Source organism: Abramis brama, assembly GCF_963993115.1.
Source record: "Abramis brama genome assembly, chromosome: 12".
NCBI classification, from domain to species: Eukaryota; Metazoa; Chordata; class Actinopteri; order Cypriniformes; family Leuciscidae; genus Abramis; species Abramis brama.
The window spans coordinates 25,155,956-25,174,997 of NC_139974.1; the positions used below are offsets into that span (position 1 = coordinate 25,155,956).

General features: G+C 37.4%; 2 protein-coding genes across 2 annotated transcripts; one reads left to right on the forward strand and one right to left on the reverse strand.

The window, feature by feature from the left end:
• Positions 1-1,207: 1,207 nt before the first annotated feature.
• nudc (nudC nuclear distribution protein) lies at positions 1,208-6,350 on the reverse strand. Its single transcript, XM_084130419.1, has 9 exons — positions 6,157-6,350; positions 5,594-5,671; positions 4,137-4,349; positions 3,495-3,575; positions 3,274-3,387; positions 2,612-2,806; positions 2,447-2,530; positions 2,150-2,268; positions 1,208-1,474 (listed from the first exon to the last, which is right to left on the reverse strand). The coding sequence occupies exons 1-9, from the start codon at positions 6,229-6,231 to the stop codon at positions 1,423-1,425; spliced, it is 1,011 nt and encodes a 336-aa protein (XP_083986545.1). The 5' UTR covers positions 6,232-6,350; the 3' UTR covers positions 1,208-1,422.
• A 1,511-nt stretch (positions 6,351-7,861) lies between these two features.
• nr0b2b (nuclear receptor subfamily 0, group B, member 2b) lies at positions 7,862-15,231 on the forward strand (the record flags this gene model as incomplete). Its single annotated transcript, XM_084130115.1, has 2 exons — positions 7,862-8,354; positions 14,990-15,231. 2 exons carry the CDS (start codon positions 7,862-7,864, stop codon positions 15,229-15,231), a joined length of 735 nt encoding a protein of 244 aa, XP_083986241.1.
• Positions 15,232-19,042: the final 3,811 nt, after the last annotated feature.

Sequence of the window (19,042 nt, forward strand, 5' to 3'; positions counted from 1 at the left end):
ATAAAAACAGCCAGTATTTAAAACCACTGTCTCAATGATCATTTGCCAACACTGACCCCTTGTGTCTGCACTATGGCTGCATCCGAAATCGCATACTTCCCTACTATATAGTAGGTGAAAAACCGGATGTGACAAAAGAAGTATGTACGAATAGTACAGCACTCATAAAAGAGTAGGCAAAAAGTACCCGGATGAACTACTACTTCGAGCGAGATTCTTTAGTGTGAATGTGATGAACACTTTACGATCACATGAGGCCACGGGAGAGGATTTGTGAATGGCAGTGAAGTGACGTCTTGTGATAATGACAACATGGCGAATGTAGTACTTCCAGATTACATGCATACTACACACATTCATACTATACAGAATACTCTGTTTTTAGTGGTCATGAAATGATTCTTCACAAAATTCTTAAATTCTTCTCAAAATAAGAAACTACTCAAGAGAGTATACGATTTCGGACGCAGCCATATTCTCTTGAGTAGGTACTTGTTTTTAACAATTACTTCACCACAGGAAAAAAAAAGTATGTTCTATAGTATGAATGTAATCTGGACATACTACATTCATCATGTTTTCATTATCACGTGACCTCGCTTTACTGTCATTCACAAAATACTCTCCCGTGGCCTCATGGGATAGTTAAGTCCCCACCGTACTATGCACACTTCAGAATCTCGCCAGAAGTAGTAGGTCATCCGGGTACTTTTTACTATTTTATGAGTACTGTGAATGCAGCCTATGACATACTGTTTTATCTAACAGTAAAGTAGATCAGGATATAGATAAAAGATTTATAAATAAAATTAAATAAAATGTTTTATTTTAAAGTAATCAAATCTTTAATTAGAATAAATATACTGAAAATTCAGAAAAATACAGAATAAACACTGTATTTTTTGGTATTTTAGCAACCTTCGCATTTCTTAGGGGCAGAGCACTTCACTCTAGTTTGTAATTTAAGAAAAATCTGGTCAACTTGAAAAAAAAATTCTTCATAAAAGTTTTCATCCTAATAACACTTGATACATTAACTCTAAGCCACTCTATACAACAATAATCTTATTCCAGGTTACCACTGGAAAAAGTGTGGAGCTCTAACCAGCAGTCTGTATACAAGACTTAACAGGACATTTATAAAACCGTGACAATCAACATTATAATAGTTTTAATAGACTTTAAGAGTTAAAGTTACACAAACAGGTAAGGTTTCAACTGATTTATTTAAAAAAAACAAAGACAAAGAAGCAAGACATGGTGTATGATACTTTCATCATCACAACATGGAAACTGTCAGTTGAACACTGTAAACCCAAAAACAAACTCGTGTAACTGAGCAGGTGAGCAGAACAGGAACGGTAACCTTGGGTCAGATGTCCAGTGATGATCATTCAGAGGTTCATGCAGCACAAGCGGCTCTCAGCTGAATTTGGCTTTAGAGAAGTCCATCTCAGGATGCTGAGACATGAACCTGCAGACAGAAGAATATTAATGATTCAGAAGAGTACGCTTCAACTTTAAACACACAGAATGGATTTATTTACATGACCATTCAAAAGGTTTGAGGTCGGTAAGATAAAAAAACAACAACACATTAACTCACACTAACTGTTTTCTATTTGAATATATTTTAAAATGTAATTTATTCCTGTGAAGGTAAAGCTGAATTTTCAGCAGCAATTACCTGTCTTCAGGGTCACATTATACTTAAGAACCAATTTTTAGAGTTATGCTGCTTAATATTTTTGTGTGGAAACCTTGATACATTTATCAGGATTTTTTTCTGATAAAAAAAAAAAAAAGTTCAAAAGAACAGAATTTATTTGTTTTTAGAGTCACTTTGTTCAAATTAACAAGTCTTTGTTGAATAAAAGTACTAATTTATTCAACAACAAAAATAATATCTTACTGACAAAACATTTTACCTGTGGTATATATTATGGAATTTTATTTCAAGGTAAAATGTATTTAACAAAAATATTTAGATGAATTATTTATTAATTAATATATTTTGGGAGTATTTTCCAAAAAATATCAAATTATCTGAATATTAAAGAGACAGTCATGAGGGTTTCTCTCTGACATCTTTTCCAGTTTTGTGTTTTTTTTTTTTTTCTGGTAGCACCACATGACTTTGTATTCTTACTTCTTCAGGATATCCTGCTTCTTCTGCTCTTCAGAGGTGGGCAGCCCCATGGACTTCTGCCTCTGATCATACATCATCTTCTCCACCATACTGCGCGTCTCACCGTCCAAATCTGACAGCTGAGCAGATTCCATTTTAAAACACGGCATGGGATGAAAGGGTGTGATTCATCATTTTGTCTTGTAATAATTCAATATTCATTAGACACAATGATCCCTTCAAGCTTGAACATGCTGTTTGAAATCAACCCTTGATCAAAAACCTCACAGTCCTGACTAGGAGATAGTTTGCGCTTACCTTGGAATTCTCTGGGCAAATTTTCTTGGTGTTGATTTCAGGGTCTGTGGCCACAAACCTGCTCCACCACTCCATTTTGTTTATCTGGAATAAACATGCATCATTAGTCATCCGGGCAAATCACAAACTCAAACAAATGCCATCTATGCATGCTCTCATCAATACCTTCTCAAAATGGATGGTGACCACTTTCCCATCCTCTATGAGCCAAGAGCTCTCCTCCACTTTCACATCATTGCACAGCTGTCCGTCAATCACAGGCGGATGACCCTTCAAGCCGACCTTCAGGGAACGCCGCTGTATGTCCACGACCACATCCTTGCCCTTCAGACGGAAGTTCACATCGAAAGGCACAACCAGCTGCGAGAGGATTGACAGTTGAGATATTTGGGAGAGGGTCTTTTTTTTTTATTTAAGATTGATTTTTTTTTTATTGTTAAATTATTTTTACAAAAATTCCACCACAATTCCCATTACCTTAATTATCATGAAAATGTAACAATGCAAAATCTGTTATTTTTTTCCATTTTGATTTTGGGTTATTTACCCTTAAACATTCTGATCTTCACCTTGTGTGTATAATAAATAGTGATGCACTGAAATGCATATGTGGCCAAAATAACAAAAATACAATTATTTGGAGGGCCGAAATCATTGACTGAAAAAGTGACATTATTTAGTGCAGTGGTTCTCACCCGGGATTATAAAAAAGAAGGGAGCGGCAAGGCTAAGGAATTGTGTACAGTTAGCATACTTATGCAAAATAACTCTCTGATTGACTGACTGACTCTCTGTTCAACTGGTAAATGAAGAAAAACACGACTCACATCCACTTCAGACAGGGTCTGAGTCCACCGGTAGTTTGAAAGGTCTGCTCCATTTCCAGCATTGGGCTTTATTTTGTCTTTGTCCTTTTCATCTTCCTCTCCTTCTGAGTCCGACTGACATACACACACAAGTGAGCATTAGACATTAATGTAGAGCTGCTCAAAACTACATCATTTCAGTTTTCACTGCTATATTTATTAATGATATAAATCCCACTTACCCCTTTTGTGTCTTTAGCTTTTCCTGATGTATCGACGTCTGTTTTCTCAGCTACTCCAGAATCTTTCTTGTCTTCTTTTGTCTGAATGGTGAAAGTTACTCATGAATCACATTTGATGCTTACATGGTGTTAAAGGGATAGTTCACCCAAAATGTGTATTTCTCTCATTTAATCACCCTCATGTTATTCCAAACCCATAAATCTTCTAAACAAGTTTCATTAAAATACTTTCATCAAAGTCTTATGGATTGGGAATAAATGACAGAATTTTCATTTTTAGGTGAACTATCCCTTTAAGGTGTAAAAGTATTTAGTTTATGCATATTTGGTTTTAGATAAGGTAATACACAGACAAGGCTTAAGCTAGTCCCAGACTAAAATGCATGTTTGAGCTGTTTTAACTGAAATCAACTTGCACTGACATATATTTAAATCATGTCAGTGTGCAATTGTTTTGTCTGATGCACACTGCACACTGGTAATGTTTTTTTTTTCTAAGGCATGTTTATAAATGACCTAAGACCTAATCCTGGCTTAATCTAAGCCCTGTCTGTAAAACCAGGCCAAACAGTGCAAGAACATTTAGTACATAAACAGGGCATAAAAGAGTTTTATGAATTGTAATGGTTTAAAAATGCTTACTTGATTTAATTGTGACTGCAGTCTCTCGGCCTCCTCATCAGTGAGTTCTTTGATTCTAGGCTCCTCTGCGTCCTGTTTCTTCTTTTTCGCCTCTTCCTTCAGTTTGGCAGCTCGCTCAGCCTTCTCTTTCTTCTCTTTCTCTTGTCTGGACTGTTTGTCTTTCTGAACTTTGAGGGCGAGCTGATTGTGATGAGCAAACACCTCTTTAACCAGCTATAAGACCCATGAAAAGAAAGCAGATCAATAAGTGGTTGGAATATCAAATGCTCACAAATTTAGCCAATATGTAGAATAAAGGTACATTCAGCAATTGTTCATCATTAAACTATTTTTTTAATTAATTTTTTTAATGGCATTGGTTTCTAATTCTAATTAAAAATGTGAATAACAATTTCAAACCATTCCTCAAATGTAATCTTATGCAAAAAAAAAAAAAAAAACTTAATATCCACAATACCTAAATATAAAAAATGTTTAGAAATATATATAAAATTTATATATTTTAAATATATATAATTTAAATATATAAATATATATAAATATATATAAAATTCATTTAAAGTCACCATTAAATCAAAATTGACAATTTTTTTATTTTTTATGGAATATTGCATTTTATTATAAATGATTTAAGGGCCAGATTTACTAACATCTACCAACGCAAACCCTCTTTTGGTGTTAAAAAACTACTGTCAGAATCTACTAAAGACACGAAGGCGTGAACAGTTAATTTCGTGGCTGACCTTATTGCAATTGGAATTTGTAGGAGTTTCCCTTTCAGATGCAAAATTTATGGGAGGAGAGTATTTAAATGAATCATGCAAGGTGAATTACTAAGGTTTGCACTAGTCAATTTACTGTTATTTGAGCCATTTACTGCCCAGAAAAAGCTCGTCTTAAACCACTCTTCATAGATCGTGTTGGTCATTATGGAAATGATCCGGCTGCGTCTGTGTTCTTTAATTTGCGCATCAGTAGATCACGCGCAGAACTTTCCACTCCCATGCCATCAGTGCTTTTATGGGATTGCGCTCTCACGCTAATTTGCCATTTAGTACATTTGGCCCTTAGTCGTGTAAATCATTATTTTTAAAAAATGCCATGTGTCCTCATAATCTTTAATCAAAATAACTTCCTCTCCCTCTTGCAATGACATCTCTTCCCCGATGACGTGTTTTTCAGCACAGAGGCAGGACAACTTGTCACTCACATTAGATCACAGCAATAGCAACCACAACCATCCAATCAATTCCTAATGAACAAAATCAAGTCCCGCTCTCTACGAGAAGCCGTTTTCCTCGAATATACGTCACAAAAGGGAATCAAATACTATCGTAACTTCTGTTTCATGCTGACTTTAAGGTGCAAAAAGACAAACAGTCAATGATTCTCAAATATAAATAAAGCAGACATGACTTCAGTTAAATCTTAGTTAGTACAACTGACAGTCAAGAGACCTTCTCTGGGGCTCCGGGCTCTCCTCCCGAGAAGAAATCTGTTTTCCTCCTTAGAAAACTGAAGAATGTGTTCACCAGCTGTCAAAAATAATAATGAAGAAACAATGAGAAGAGAACAGAAGTGATACTCAACTAGAAAGGTATAACACAACAACAAGCCACTAATGTTCACTGGAATGGCATAACAGAAATCAGGTTTATGGGTTTAATGGTCATTGATTGATATGCAATGGCTGTTTCAAAACCTAGTGAGCTGCCTAAGTAGACAGCATTATGGACATCCTAGGCACATTTAAATATAGTCTAAAAAGATATATGACTAGGTTTTAAAACAAAAACATGTTCTCCACATAATACAACATTGTAATACCTCATATACTTAGTGCATGTATAAACAATAAATGATAACAGCATATTAATGTGCTGTTTTGCCAACCCAACACTAACAAGCAGCCAAGTTCTCCGTAACAAATGTACATACAGATGTCTTTTACATTACAGCCAGTCATCGTGCATCAGTTAGCTCGGCTGCTAGCATGCAGCTGCATGTGTTGACATGTTACCTCCTGCACTCCTCCTTCATGCTGCTGCGCCATGGCGAGCAACATCCCATCGAATTTCTCCTCCTCATCACCCATTTTCACTACTATTTACTTGAGATGGCAGATTAAAGAACTACAATTTGATGTGTGATGCTAAGAATCACGCTTACACCGGTGTGTTGCCTAGACTTCCTAGATACAAGGACCGCCCACATAATCTTTAGGACCAATCAGATCACAAACACTTGAAGAACAAACGCGCAAACCAATCAGATGATAGTTTAGAAAGCTGTAGCGGGTGAGGCGGTTCTTAGCGCGCAAAGAAGAGGCCCAAAGACCTTTATATGGGAGAACTTTCTAGAGACCACTGGCACTGACAGACTTATATTCGGACAGGCAGAAGAATAATACATACAGTTTGGAGATTGTCTTTATATTAAGCTCAATAAATAGTCTAGGAAATGAAAAACACAAGCACACGATAAGACATGAACTACTAGACTAGCCTACCAATAGGCTACATGGGCAATTTCATATAGCTGTGTGTACAATGGATTAATAAATAATAAAAATATAAAATAAAATAAATAAAATTGATAGAAATATCGATCGTATAGTACCTGAGAACATGATACTTCCATATTCACTAATAAATGTTTGTCTGTACTCTTTAAATTGTCAGTTACATTTATTCTGTTACATTAATAATATAAAATAAGTATTAAATAATAACATGGTCATGATTATGATGATGTTGTGTCAGCTGTAGGCCTAATAATGTATGAATAATGTATGATACAGTGTAATATAGTACAGCATAATAATGTATGAATAATATACAAATATTGATAATGATTTAATTTATCAATTCTTTTATATATACAATTATTATATAAAAACAATTAAACATTAATTTCAAACATGATATGATTTTCTATTATTTTTTATTATTTTTTCTTAAATCTGAGGTTGTTACTTAACATCTATTCACTTGGCTTGTCTGCTTCTGAACGCAATGCTGATTAATATGATAATAATGTGAGGTGAATGACCAAGAGTGCAACCTGTTACTAAGATAACAATTCAATGTTATCTCATACTCTAATATATAGGCCTACTAATAAACATTGAAATAATAATTATGTATAGTTTTCAACAGATTATTATTTATTATTAAGATTATTATTACTATTTCAATGTTTTTCAAATATACGTACATACATACATACATATACATACTCTTGAAGGAACATAGTCAGAAGTCCCTTCATTTAAAATAAAGGCAGATTTTAAAGAATAATGAATACTAATATAAACCTCCAAGAAAATGCAGTGACATTATGAAAATGCAGTGACATTCTTATGCAGACATACTGAACGTTGGGCCCAAACTCAAGACCAAAGCCAAGATAATATAAGATAACATGTTAGTCCTTGGTGACTTGGTACAGGCTAATGACAGTTAAACATGATAAATGTCATTAACCCCTTTCCTCATGCAGACCATGATTCAGCTCCCACAGCGTGAACCTTACCGTCTCCACGTGGAGCAGACCTTTTCCTTGAAAGTAGCTAGGTTTGTCTGATGTGTAAGGGTCAGAAAGTTCAAGGCTGAAGATTAGTTACATACTAAGGAGATGCTATAAATAAGCCTTTGAGGATTCAAAAGTGCAAAACAGGACCTATCACAGCAGCTTCACATTAGTTTGGCATTACATTAGAGGAAATGAAAAAATACGTTAACAAACAGGATCCTCATGGAATTCTCTTCAGCATCCTAAGCCGTAAGTGTGACTTTGCACACTTTAGTTATCCAGAGACACACCGCTGCCACTGTGAGCGATTAGTGTGCTTGAAAAACCCACATACAACCTGTCGTGCTGCCTTTGGGGTCTTGGTAAAAACGATTCACTTCCTGAAGAGTTTACCTTCCTTCCAAAATCTGCAGCTCAACGACCGGCTCGTCCTTCTTCAGAACCGCTGGGTGCCTCTTTTCCTCCTGGGACTTGCACAAGAGCACATGACTTTCGAGGTGTGGGACTTCCCTGCTTCCAGCATCCTTAGAAACATACTGATGAACGGTCAGCAGAAATCAGATGACTGTCCGCCCACCCTGGCAGAAGTGGACAAACTTAAGATGTTCCTAAACAAAGTATGGAGTCTGGACCTGAGTCTAAATGAGTATGCGTATCTCAAGGGTGCAATACTGTTCAGTCAAGGTGAGATTTAAAAAAATTAAAAAAATAAACATGTAAGAGCATGGTTTGCCAATGCTTTTGAAAATGAAGTGTGCTTAATTGTATTGAATGTGCAGGTGTGTACTTCCTATCTTAACAGTAGCATTTAAAAAAAAAGTGTAGATCATTTAAAATAAAAGGCTGCTTATGTAGGCTATATATACTTAGAGTATAGCCTATACTTTCCTGAGTGTTTTTAACACACTTTTAAAAACGAAAAAAACAACATTAATTAAAATACTGCAAAACTACCCTTAAAACTAAATTTCTCTTTCAAATGTATTTATGCTGCCCTGGAAATCCAGAGTTCTCGAGAGAGCACAAGTTGAATATGCTCAGCGAGTTACTCTGGCGTCCAGTAATGATGCTCATTAAATATGCCCTTGTATCCAAGCTGCACCAATCACATCGGGTTATCTGATATAGGCGGGCCAGAGGCGAGCTAAACAGATGACGACAGCGCTGTGACGTCGAAGTCATTAGTAAACATTAGGCTTGTTCGACTTGACGCTGCACAGACTGATTGGTGAATGATATCAAAGAACCGCGAGAGTGAATAGAGAGTAGACAGCTCCTTATGCTTTTGAATTGCTCTCGCGGTACTTTGATGTCATAAACCGATCGGTCTGTGCAGCGCTGGTTCAAGTCGAACAAGCCTATTGCAAGATGGCTATGGATGAAAACCGTTGTTTGAAACGGCTTTGGCCGCTACAATGAACGAGTTAGACTTGGCTTTTTATCTAAAAGAGGAACAGAAGATGGCGCTCGAATCGTTCCTTTGCAAGAAGGGCGTTTTTGCAGTTTTGCCGACCGGATATGGTAAGAGTCTAATCTACCCATAGACAGTAAAAGAAATGGACACAGCGACCCCATAGACTTCAACGGAGAAAAGTGAAGTCAATTAGAAGCACTCACCTCCTGATGGCTGAGCGTACTGCGCAGACTCAAACTGAGCTTGACGACGTAGATGTGACGTGAGCAACCTGTCTGTCTTCTAGTAGCTGTGCCAAGAGAAATCTAAATCATATCATTCCCTTCTGAAACTTGCAGACACGAAGAGCGTGAGGAGGTGTCCATGAGCTAGGAGCAGGAGCAACTTTTACTAAGTATTCTGATGAATTATTTTGTTATTTTGCCTCCACGTCCCCCCGATTAACTGCGAGCTTCTCCTCCTGTCTACACGGTATTTTCTCTACTGTGCGACAGAGAGTCGCGTGGTCACGCAATCGTTAGCCTATTTTTACAAAAACTGCTTCTACGGGGCCATAAAGTAAGATGTAATGGAGCCTTTTATACATTGTCGTGTTTCTTTAGAAATAAACAATGGACAAATAGAGTCTTTAAATGCTTCAGATGTAAGTTATTTGCTGTCAAAGTGACGCCAAAATGAATGGGAGTCAATGGAATGCTAACAGCAGGTGTTGGCTTGCTAACCAATGGCGACCCCCTTGAATCTACTAGCTCCACTGGTAGCTAAGCGATAACTTGTTGTGATTGGTCGTAGTGTTATCCAGTTCCGTGCAGTGAGATTTTCAAATGCATGCTTGGTGCCGCTCCTCGAGCTGGCCGATTTTCATTAGTCGATGCCAGACCATTAATCTTTCAGATTTAGGTCTGGATTTCCAGGCTATATTTATGCATCAGTCTAATCAAATAAGCAAATTTGTGTCATTGATCATGTGAACTCGTTTTTGGTTTGTAACCACAAAAGGAGTCTTTTGTTTTTAAATGTGAGTTTTATAATTTAATTAGAAGGAATACATTTAACAGCCCAAATATTCAATATTTAAGGTATCTATCCCTGCAGCCGGAACCTGAAGAGATCTGTCCACTGATCTATATAGAATGACATTATATAGATCAGTGGTTCTGTCATCATTTACCATAAATGGGCAAGTAAGTGTGATGCATCTGTTCAGCTGGGTTGTTATTGGCTGTGACTTTATCGCAGAACTCGCTGTGATTGGACTATCGTTTAACCCATATAAAACGGCGCTTCATGTTACAAAGTATGTTTTGGTGTTATTATTACGTTAGTTATACATTAAGTTAACTATAAAGTGTATAGAAATTACTTTTACTGATATCCCTAACCCTAAGCATGTCTGCATATTTCAATGAACTACAGCACCATGTTTCCTGTTCCATTGATAGAATCACAAAGATATGTGGGTAATGTAGTTTAAAACGTAATGAAACAATAAATGTTAAATAAATAACATCTTTAATTTGTTCATTGTGCAAACCTTTATGACATATATGAGGGACAGGCTGAAATTTTATATTTTACTGTGAGCTTTTAAAAAACCTTTATAAAACCAGCTCCATATATGTCTGAAAACTGTGCCCAACATTATTTAGTAAACAAAGCATAAGCACTTGTCTTGCTGATTTTCTCTTTGATACACTAACCGGACTTTGAGTTACATCCATTTGAAATGTGCATTGTTTTGCTCTTCTGGGGGCCTTTGCTGGGCCCCTGGGGGTGGAAGGGCAGTAAAATCTACACAGATTTTAGATTTTGCACTATTACTATTACACAAGGATAATGCACCATTCAGTAAAAAAAAAAAAAAAAACCCAGTGCCAAAATCTCCTTTTCACCCCCTCTGATTGCTTCTTATATGCCTGACATCAGTAATGTCTATGCTTTCATTTTAAATGCAGTAGTAGATGGATCATCTTCAATTATGCTTGAAGTGTTCATAGCAAGATAGCCCACTGCAGCCTCTTGTTATTCACACACCTTCCCTTTATTTCACTGAAAACTGGCATACATGCAAGTATGTGCAAATTTTGTTGCATTGTTCTCCCAAATAGCATTAACCAGATCTAAATGTTTATGTCCTAAGTAAAAGAATCATGCTAATTAATGATGTAGTTGTTTTTAAATTATGAACTAAACTAAAGAAATAAGAAATTAAAATTTCTCAAATAAAAATGTTCTATTTACTGTACCAAACACCACTTTCAATACACAATATTCACCATAATTTATTACACAACACTTTATTGGAGGACACAGCATAAAGTTGATAAAGTAGCATAAAGACAAATGAGATTCAAGATAAATAAAAATGTGTCTTCAAAAATACATTAACATCATATTAATCCATTCACAGCTGCTGAAGCCACAAAATGAGTGCCAGAGAATCATATTCAGTCACCTATGATGCAGAAAACAGATTTGACATTGTGTTGGAAAATAATGATTCATTATCACAGCTAAACTGGTTTCTTGCTCTTCCCTGTACATGTCTCTATCGTGTTCATGTTCTTCTTCCTCGTCTAAACAGTTTGTTCAGTTGAACCCTACAGTACAAGCTCAGCGTCCACTGTCCTGCAGATTTAGCTCCGACCTCAAACCCACCAGCCTATTGTCTATAAGTAAACCTGAAGACTTTGGTTAAAATGTTCAGATGTGCTCAATTAGGGTTGGAGGTTAACTCTCCACCTCAAAAAGGAGAACGCAAAGAGTTGCCAGTTCCTTATTTAAATTTACAAAGCAGCAGTCAGTACATTATTTAATATACACACTGAAGTATTATAAATATATAATATTGCTGCACATAATATAAGCTAAGTACTGAACAAAAACAGTTTTAGATATCAACAGTAAAATTGTCAACATCAAATTATGTACTACATATTACAGCATTGTTTCAATACAAGACATACCAATGGACTCACACACATTTCTGTCTTCTTTGGGCACCAGATGTTCCTTCCTCACCCAAAACAAAGGACTTATTCGATTAGCTTGGTTTGATATAAGGACTGGTCTTCCTTCTCTGCTGTAAAACAAGAAAGCCTCGACTTACTCTATGTGCAATTACTATTGTTCTTGAAACATATAAATTAAGACGGTTATAATTAAGTTAATTTACCATACAATTAAGGAGAGAGCATTTGATGAGTAAATACTGACTGAAATATTCTAGAAACTTTACCTGGGAGGGGCTGATCATGGCAAGATTCGCTGCGACTCACTAGCTCTTGTGAGGGTTGACTCTTAAGAGCTATTGAGTTTGATATTGTAGAGATCTTAAAAAAAGGACTAAGTAATCCTGCAAAACAGAAAGGAAGGTAATTTTAATACATTACTTGCAAGTAGTCAGTTTATATATAACCATAGGATTTATTTCTGTAAAGAGTGTTGCATAATTAAATGTTAAAAGCATTTTTATGTAACAAGTTCACAGATATGTGGGCATTTCTATGAATAAAATTATGTCTTTAATAGCAAACAATATTCATATGAATTCGTTTAAAAATAACATGATTTACATGCAAACGGGACAGTTATCAGCAGTGTAACTGACAAAAAAATAGTAAAATAATCGAGTATATGATGTCATGTGACAAGTCAAATTAGCTTTTCCACTCTTGCAAACAGAGGTAGGTTATGAGGTGTGGAGAGACATCATGTATCATTGGAACATGAACAGACAGGGTCCAATTTGTAATAATTTTAATGAATACAATGCAATTAATATAAACTTTCTGACAGTGTGGGACATCCGACTACTTTCCAAGAAGGGGCGCAACTGATTTACAAATATCGCGATAAATATGTACAGGAATTGAGGCAGTAGCCAAAGACAGCACTAGGAGTAAAAGCTGCAGGATTATGTACGAGTATCGCACGAATTTGACAACTTGTTTATTATTATAGTCTATATTATAAAGACTTTGAGACTATGTTTGTACTGATTGGGCTATGGGTTTTGTAAGAAAAGGTTTAAGAAACAACAAATGCTTGATAAAATGTATGATTTAGGGTTAAAACCAACACATTCATACCATTGCGAATATTTGCCTTTGCAGCTTTCCATCTCCTCCGTTTACTTGTCCTCAAACAATAATGGGCTGACTGAGTCTGAAAGGCCCTTTTGGTCTTTTCAGCTGAAAAAAGAGAAAAGAAAATCTCATTATGTATAATATATTGGATCATTTAAAGGAAAAAGTACTGATTTACCATACAAATATTGGATTTTACATTATTAGGCATGTGGTTAATATGCATTTACAACAAATATCACTTTAAAACTAACAATACTGAGGTAAAAGCATGGTAAGTTTTGTGGTTACTGTCCTTTTACCACACCTATCACAGTAAAACTAAGGTAACTGTGGTAAAAGCATGGTAAGTGTTGTGGTTACTGTGTATTTACAACAAATATCACATTAAAACTACCAATAGTGTAGTAAAGCATGGTAAGTTTTGTGATTACTGTCTTTTTACTACACTTATCACAGTAAAACTAATGTTACTGTGAAAGAAATAGTCGTAATTATCCCGCATTTAAAATTCTAAATATCAAACATGTTTGATAATATCGGGGCGGCACCGATGTGTTAAAATATTTTGTAGTTATGTCGTGAAGTTGAGCTGTGGGTGTAAATCTAATGTAGCCTATATTTGTTCCACTTTCAATCATGCCATGCTGCATCGAAACACCGAATTGTGTGGATGTCATTTTTGGCCAAGGTCATATTCCTAGCCTATAATTAAATTAATCTAGTATGTTACTTAGTGGTTTTAGTGAAAGTGGCCAGATCGAAGAAGCTAAATCTGGTCAAGTTTTTGATATTGCTCATGTACAGGAGGATGTGAAAGGTCACAATCTCCACATAATTATTTCAAAGCACAGTGAGACCACTACGATGAAGAATGTAAAGAAAGGAAGACTGAGCATTTTGACAGAGAGGATAAAAATCACATGAATGTGGGACCACCTGCAAACAGCTTCTAAAGAACTGGATGAGACAATGTTTGCATATAAATCTGTTTGCATGTGAGCCACATTCATAATTGTGTCAAATCTCGGCTCATTTTGTTCAGTCTCGTTTGGAAAGTCATGTTAACCCTCATTGTCTGCAGACATTAGTGAAGGTTGTATAAATTCTGACTCTACCATCTGAATGTCTCAACAGAAATCGAGACTCATCAGACCAGGCAACATTTTTCCAGTCTTCAACTGTCCAATTTTGGTGAGCTCGTGCAAATTGTAGCCTCTTTTTCCTATTTGTAGTGGAGATGAGTGGTACCTGGTGGGGTCTTCTGCTGTTGTAGCCCATCCGCCTCAAGGTTGTGCGTGTTGTGGCTTCACAAATGCTTTGCTGCATACCTCGGTTGTAACGAGTGGTTATTTCAGTCAAAGTTGCTCTTCTATCAGCTTGAATCAGTCGGCCCATTCTCCTCTGACCTCTAGCATCAACAAGGCATTTTCGCCCACAGGACTGCCGCATACTGGATGTTTTTCCCTTTTCACACCATTCTTTGTAAACCCTAGAAATGGTTGTGCGTGAAAATCCCAGTAACTGAGCAGATTGTGAAATACTCAGACCGGCCCGTCTGGCACCAACAACCATGCCACGCTCAAAATTGCTTAAATCACCTTTCTTTCCCATTTTGACATTCAGTTTGAAGTTCAGGAGATTGTCTTGATCAGGACCACACCCCTAAATGCATTGAAGCAACTGCCATGTGATTGGTTGATTAGATAATTGCATTAATGAGAAATTGAACAGGTGTTCCTAATAATCCTTTAGGTGAGTGTACATTTAATGTTTGAAATGTGAAAGTGATGACCACTGACTTCCCTCTGTTTCAGATGTTCCTGGCCTGAAGAGTTGGGCAGTAATCGCAGGACTGCAGGAGGAGGCCCAGAGAGCTCTGCACATGCTTATTCTCTGCCATCATCACCCCAGAGATCACCATACATTCATGGACATGCTGTTTACGGCAAGCACTTTACAGATGGAGGCCCGAAGCCTGGTGACAGAACTGTTTTTCAGACCCATCACTGGCCAGACGGATCTCCAGGAACTCTTCAATGAGATTGTCAACCAATAGAATAATGTAGAATTATATCAATACATAATCTATGGTATACAATCTGGGAGAGTATAACACTTGTGTGTCTTATTTGCAAGATGTTTTATTAACCTTTTTTTATATTAAAACCACAAAGTACGTCATATAAAGAGAGTTACTGTTGTTGTTTTTGCCTCTTAAAATCATGTAGCATGTAACTAATATGTGTTTAAAAAACACTTTTTTGCATTTTGTAATCCATTCTAATAACTATTATTTGTCTCCCCCTATTGGTTTTCCCCTGCATAGCACAAGTTGACGTGCACAGTATTTGGCTGTGTTTGAGATGGAACCTACTATTTGAGAAAAAAAAAGCAGCAGAAAAACATGTTTGAATGCCGGTCTAATTAAGAGCATTCAATTACTTTATCTAGTCTGTCATCGAGGAATTCTGTGCATACAGAAAATTTGCATAATTATGTACAGTTTATGAATATATTGTTGTTGTAAAAATAAATAAATTGCAAATAGTAAAAATAGTCATGTAATATGGTGGTATGCTATTCTGTTCACATCTTGTTCTGATTAGAGCGCGAATCTTCACACAAAAGTCTGATGGACTGTGATAACATTAAAAAAAAAAAAAAAATAAAAATTAATCATTTAGCAGACACTTTTAGTGTTAGTGTTCAGGGAATAAGGAGGCGGGAACCTGCGAACGTTCAAACACACTTTAATAAATAATCAAACACAAAACGAAAGTTAAAGCAGCAACGCTCGATACTCCTTCGCCTCCTGACGGCCGACGATGGCTCCTCCGCTACGGGCCGGCAGCGAGCTCCCCGTTCCCTTGGTCTGCCTGCCCCTCTCCCCATCATGGCGGATGGCAGCAGGCATGGCACACGGCGGCAACTTCTCCATCCCCTCATGGATGGCAGCCACCCCACCTCGACCCAGGAGCACGTCGGCGAGATCTTTGTCCCACCTGTTCTTCAATCGCTCCAGCACCACCGCCTCGAGCAGCCACAGGTGGTCACCGCTCCTTCATGCTGCCCGACCTCCTCAGCACCGCAATCCCCCTCAGAAGCGAGGGCTCTCCGACAGCGTGTCCCTTCTTCCTCCCAGGCTTCGGCACCAATGTAGAGGGGATTGTGTTCAGGGAAGAAGGAGGCAGGAACCGGCGAACATTCAAACAAACACACATACCGGTAAACAAAACATAACGTAAATAGTCCAGGCCTAGTCATCTCTCCTCCTTTTACGTTCCCGGAGCTCGAAGCCGGTGCGACACGCAGGTGATGCTAATTAACTCTTGCTCCACCGGCCTCACACCGTTCCCATGGCTCTTATCACAGTTAGTATTACTGGATCAAGTGTTGACGAAAATATGCGTCTTCAGCACTTTCTTGAAAATGGCAGCTTTGGTTGAATTAGGCAGGTCATTCCACCAGCTTGGAACAGGTCATTTTGTGCCTCTTCGGGATGGTACCACAGGGCGCTGTTCACTTGCAGAACGCAAGCTCCTGCAGGGCACATAGGTCTGAAGTAATGAGTTTAGGTATAGGGGTGCAGATCCAGTGATTGTTCTGTAGGCAAACATCAGTGCTAATTTGATACGAATGGCAATTGGCAACCAGTGCAATTTTATGAGGAGTATTGTATGTGCAGCATTCTGCTGGTCCAGTCTGGATAGAACAAGAGATTGGACAAGGAGTTGTGTAGCATTCTCTGATGTGAAGGGCCTGATCCTCCTAATGTTGTAAGGTAAATCTACAGGACCGGGCAGTTGTAGCAATGTGGTCTGTGAAGCTTAACTGATTGACAATCACAACTCCAAGGTTCCTTGCTGTCCTTGATGGAGTTATGGTTGGCGAATCTAGCTGAATGGAGAAGTTGTTTTTTTCAGTTCAGAATCATTATGGATGACATGGAGTGAACGCACCTTCAGGCTACGTCAGAAAGCTGAAAAATTGTTCCTTCGGAGGACCATTCCAAGGTAAGAAAGCATCAAGGCATGTCCAAAACCTATGTTAGCTCCACTTCCTTGTCTCCTGAGATACCTTCATCTGATAAATCTTTAAAGGCTGCATGTGTATCCTTCGCTGCCTTTAATATCCCGCAGTCCTGTGGGTTCCATTCCGTGAATGTTGAGCTTAAAAATATACATGGCATCTGAAAGTTGTGGTTCATGGTCAGTTTGTGAGTAAATGTACTTTTTTAACCAACGTTTTCCACTTTTGATGTAATTTCTATTGAGAAATGAATATTGTAGTAAGTAAATATTTGCTTGGTTTGCTTCACCAAAGCTCTCTCTCTTTTGGTGTAGATCATTAGGTGGTGTAGATCAGTTTCAGCAGGTACCTTTATGCACAAACACTGCCCGCAAAGTCATTGCCTGATAAGGGCAGCGAGGCAAAAAGTCAGCCGCCTATAAGCTTTCAGATGCAGTCTCAAAGCATAATTCCAAGTCTGAGGACGTGAACAGCTCCGAGTATATTGTCACGTGTTGTCATCTCGTAATTACGGTTATTACGACATTGGTGTGAACACAGAAGAACTCATTTCTCCGTTACATTATGTGGTGTGGTATATTTAGAATGATTTTTAGAGCTATATCTTTATCGTTATCGTCCTTAGTGTGAACAGGCTTTTGGCTTTGGAAAATGTGAAAAATGACTCAGTGCAGCACCTCCTCTCTATTTAGCACTAATATGAAGGAAGTGTTTTTATTTCCCATACATTACAAGAGCTTGTCAAACCTGTTGTGTTTGTTTGCTGTTAGCAGAGCTCTGTTTTATATGAGGAGACATAAATCATATCTTCAGGCTTATAGTACTGCACAAACACACCTTAATTCAACTAATTAAAATGTTCATTACTTCTTATATTATTCATGTACATCATTTTTCTCAGATATGTGTATAAATACACACAAAAAGCATGACGTCTCAGTACTGAACCTGCACTGTCAGGTATGATAAGCTTCAGTAGTTTCGATGGTAGCTAAACCATAGATGATTCATAAAACATCAACAAGAACATCCTGGATATAAGTATGTTCGACAAACACTCAGATGACCCTGTTTTCCCCTGCCAGACTCCAAAAACCCCTGGAGGAGGCTTCATTAAACAAGGGTGGGTTGTTGTGAAACCGATACATCAGCGACAGTATTCAAGGCAAATACACTTGGTGTTATAAGGAAATAAGTCCAAGCCAATAAGATTATAACTAATCACGCCTGGACTTATTTGATCTTGAGCCAATGACAGACAGAATCAAACACAATCATTTATAAATGATTGACTTTGTGCTTGTTTCACATAAGACATAATTAAATTACAACCACATAACCAAGACTGTGGTCTATAAAGGCAGAGCCATAATAACCCACACTGACTACAGGGTTATTTAAGGTCACGTGGCTGTGGTTTATGGGCCGCTTGATCGAGATTAAGAGTCAAGAAAGCGAATGGATTTTCGTGAAAGCGCTATAGACACTGCTGTGGTCTCCATGGGTAAGATTTTTAGGCTACCAATGATTAGTGCACAAAACAAAGGAAAATTGTGACTACAAATGTCAATAACATAAGTACAATAGTTAGTATGAAATCAGTCATGATGAAAAATACATCCTTATAATGCTTTTGCAAATAATACAACAGCATATCTCGCAGCTGGCTTTGCATCTTACGATAAATTCTTAGATAAACACTTTGGTATATCAAACAAGGTGGATGACGTATTAAAATAACTCTTCCGTCACACTGACTGATAGTTCAAATATGCATTGTCTTAATGCGGTAAACCCCTTTAAAACATTTTTCCATTTATAACTAAATGCCTGAAGGG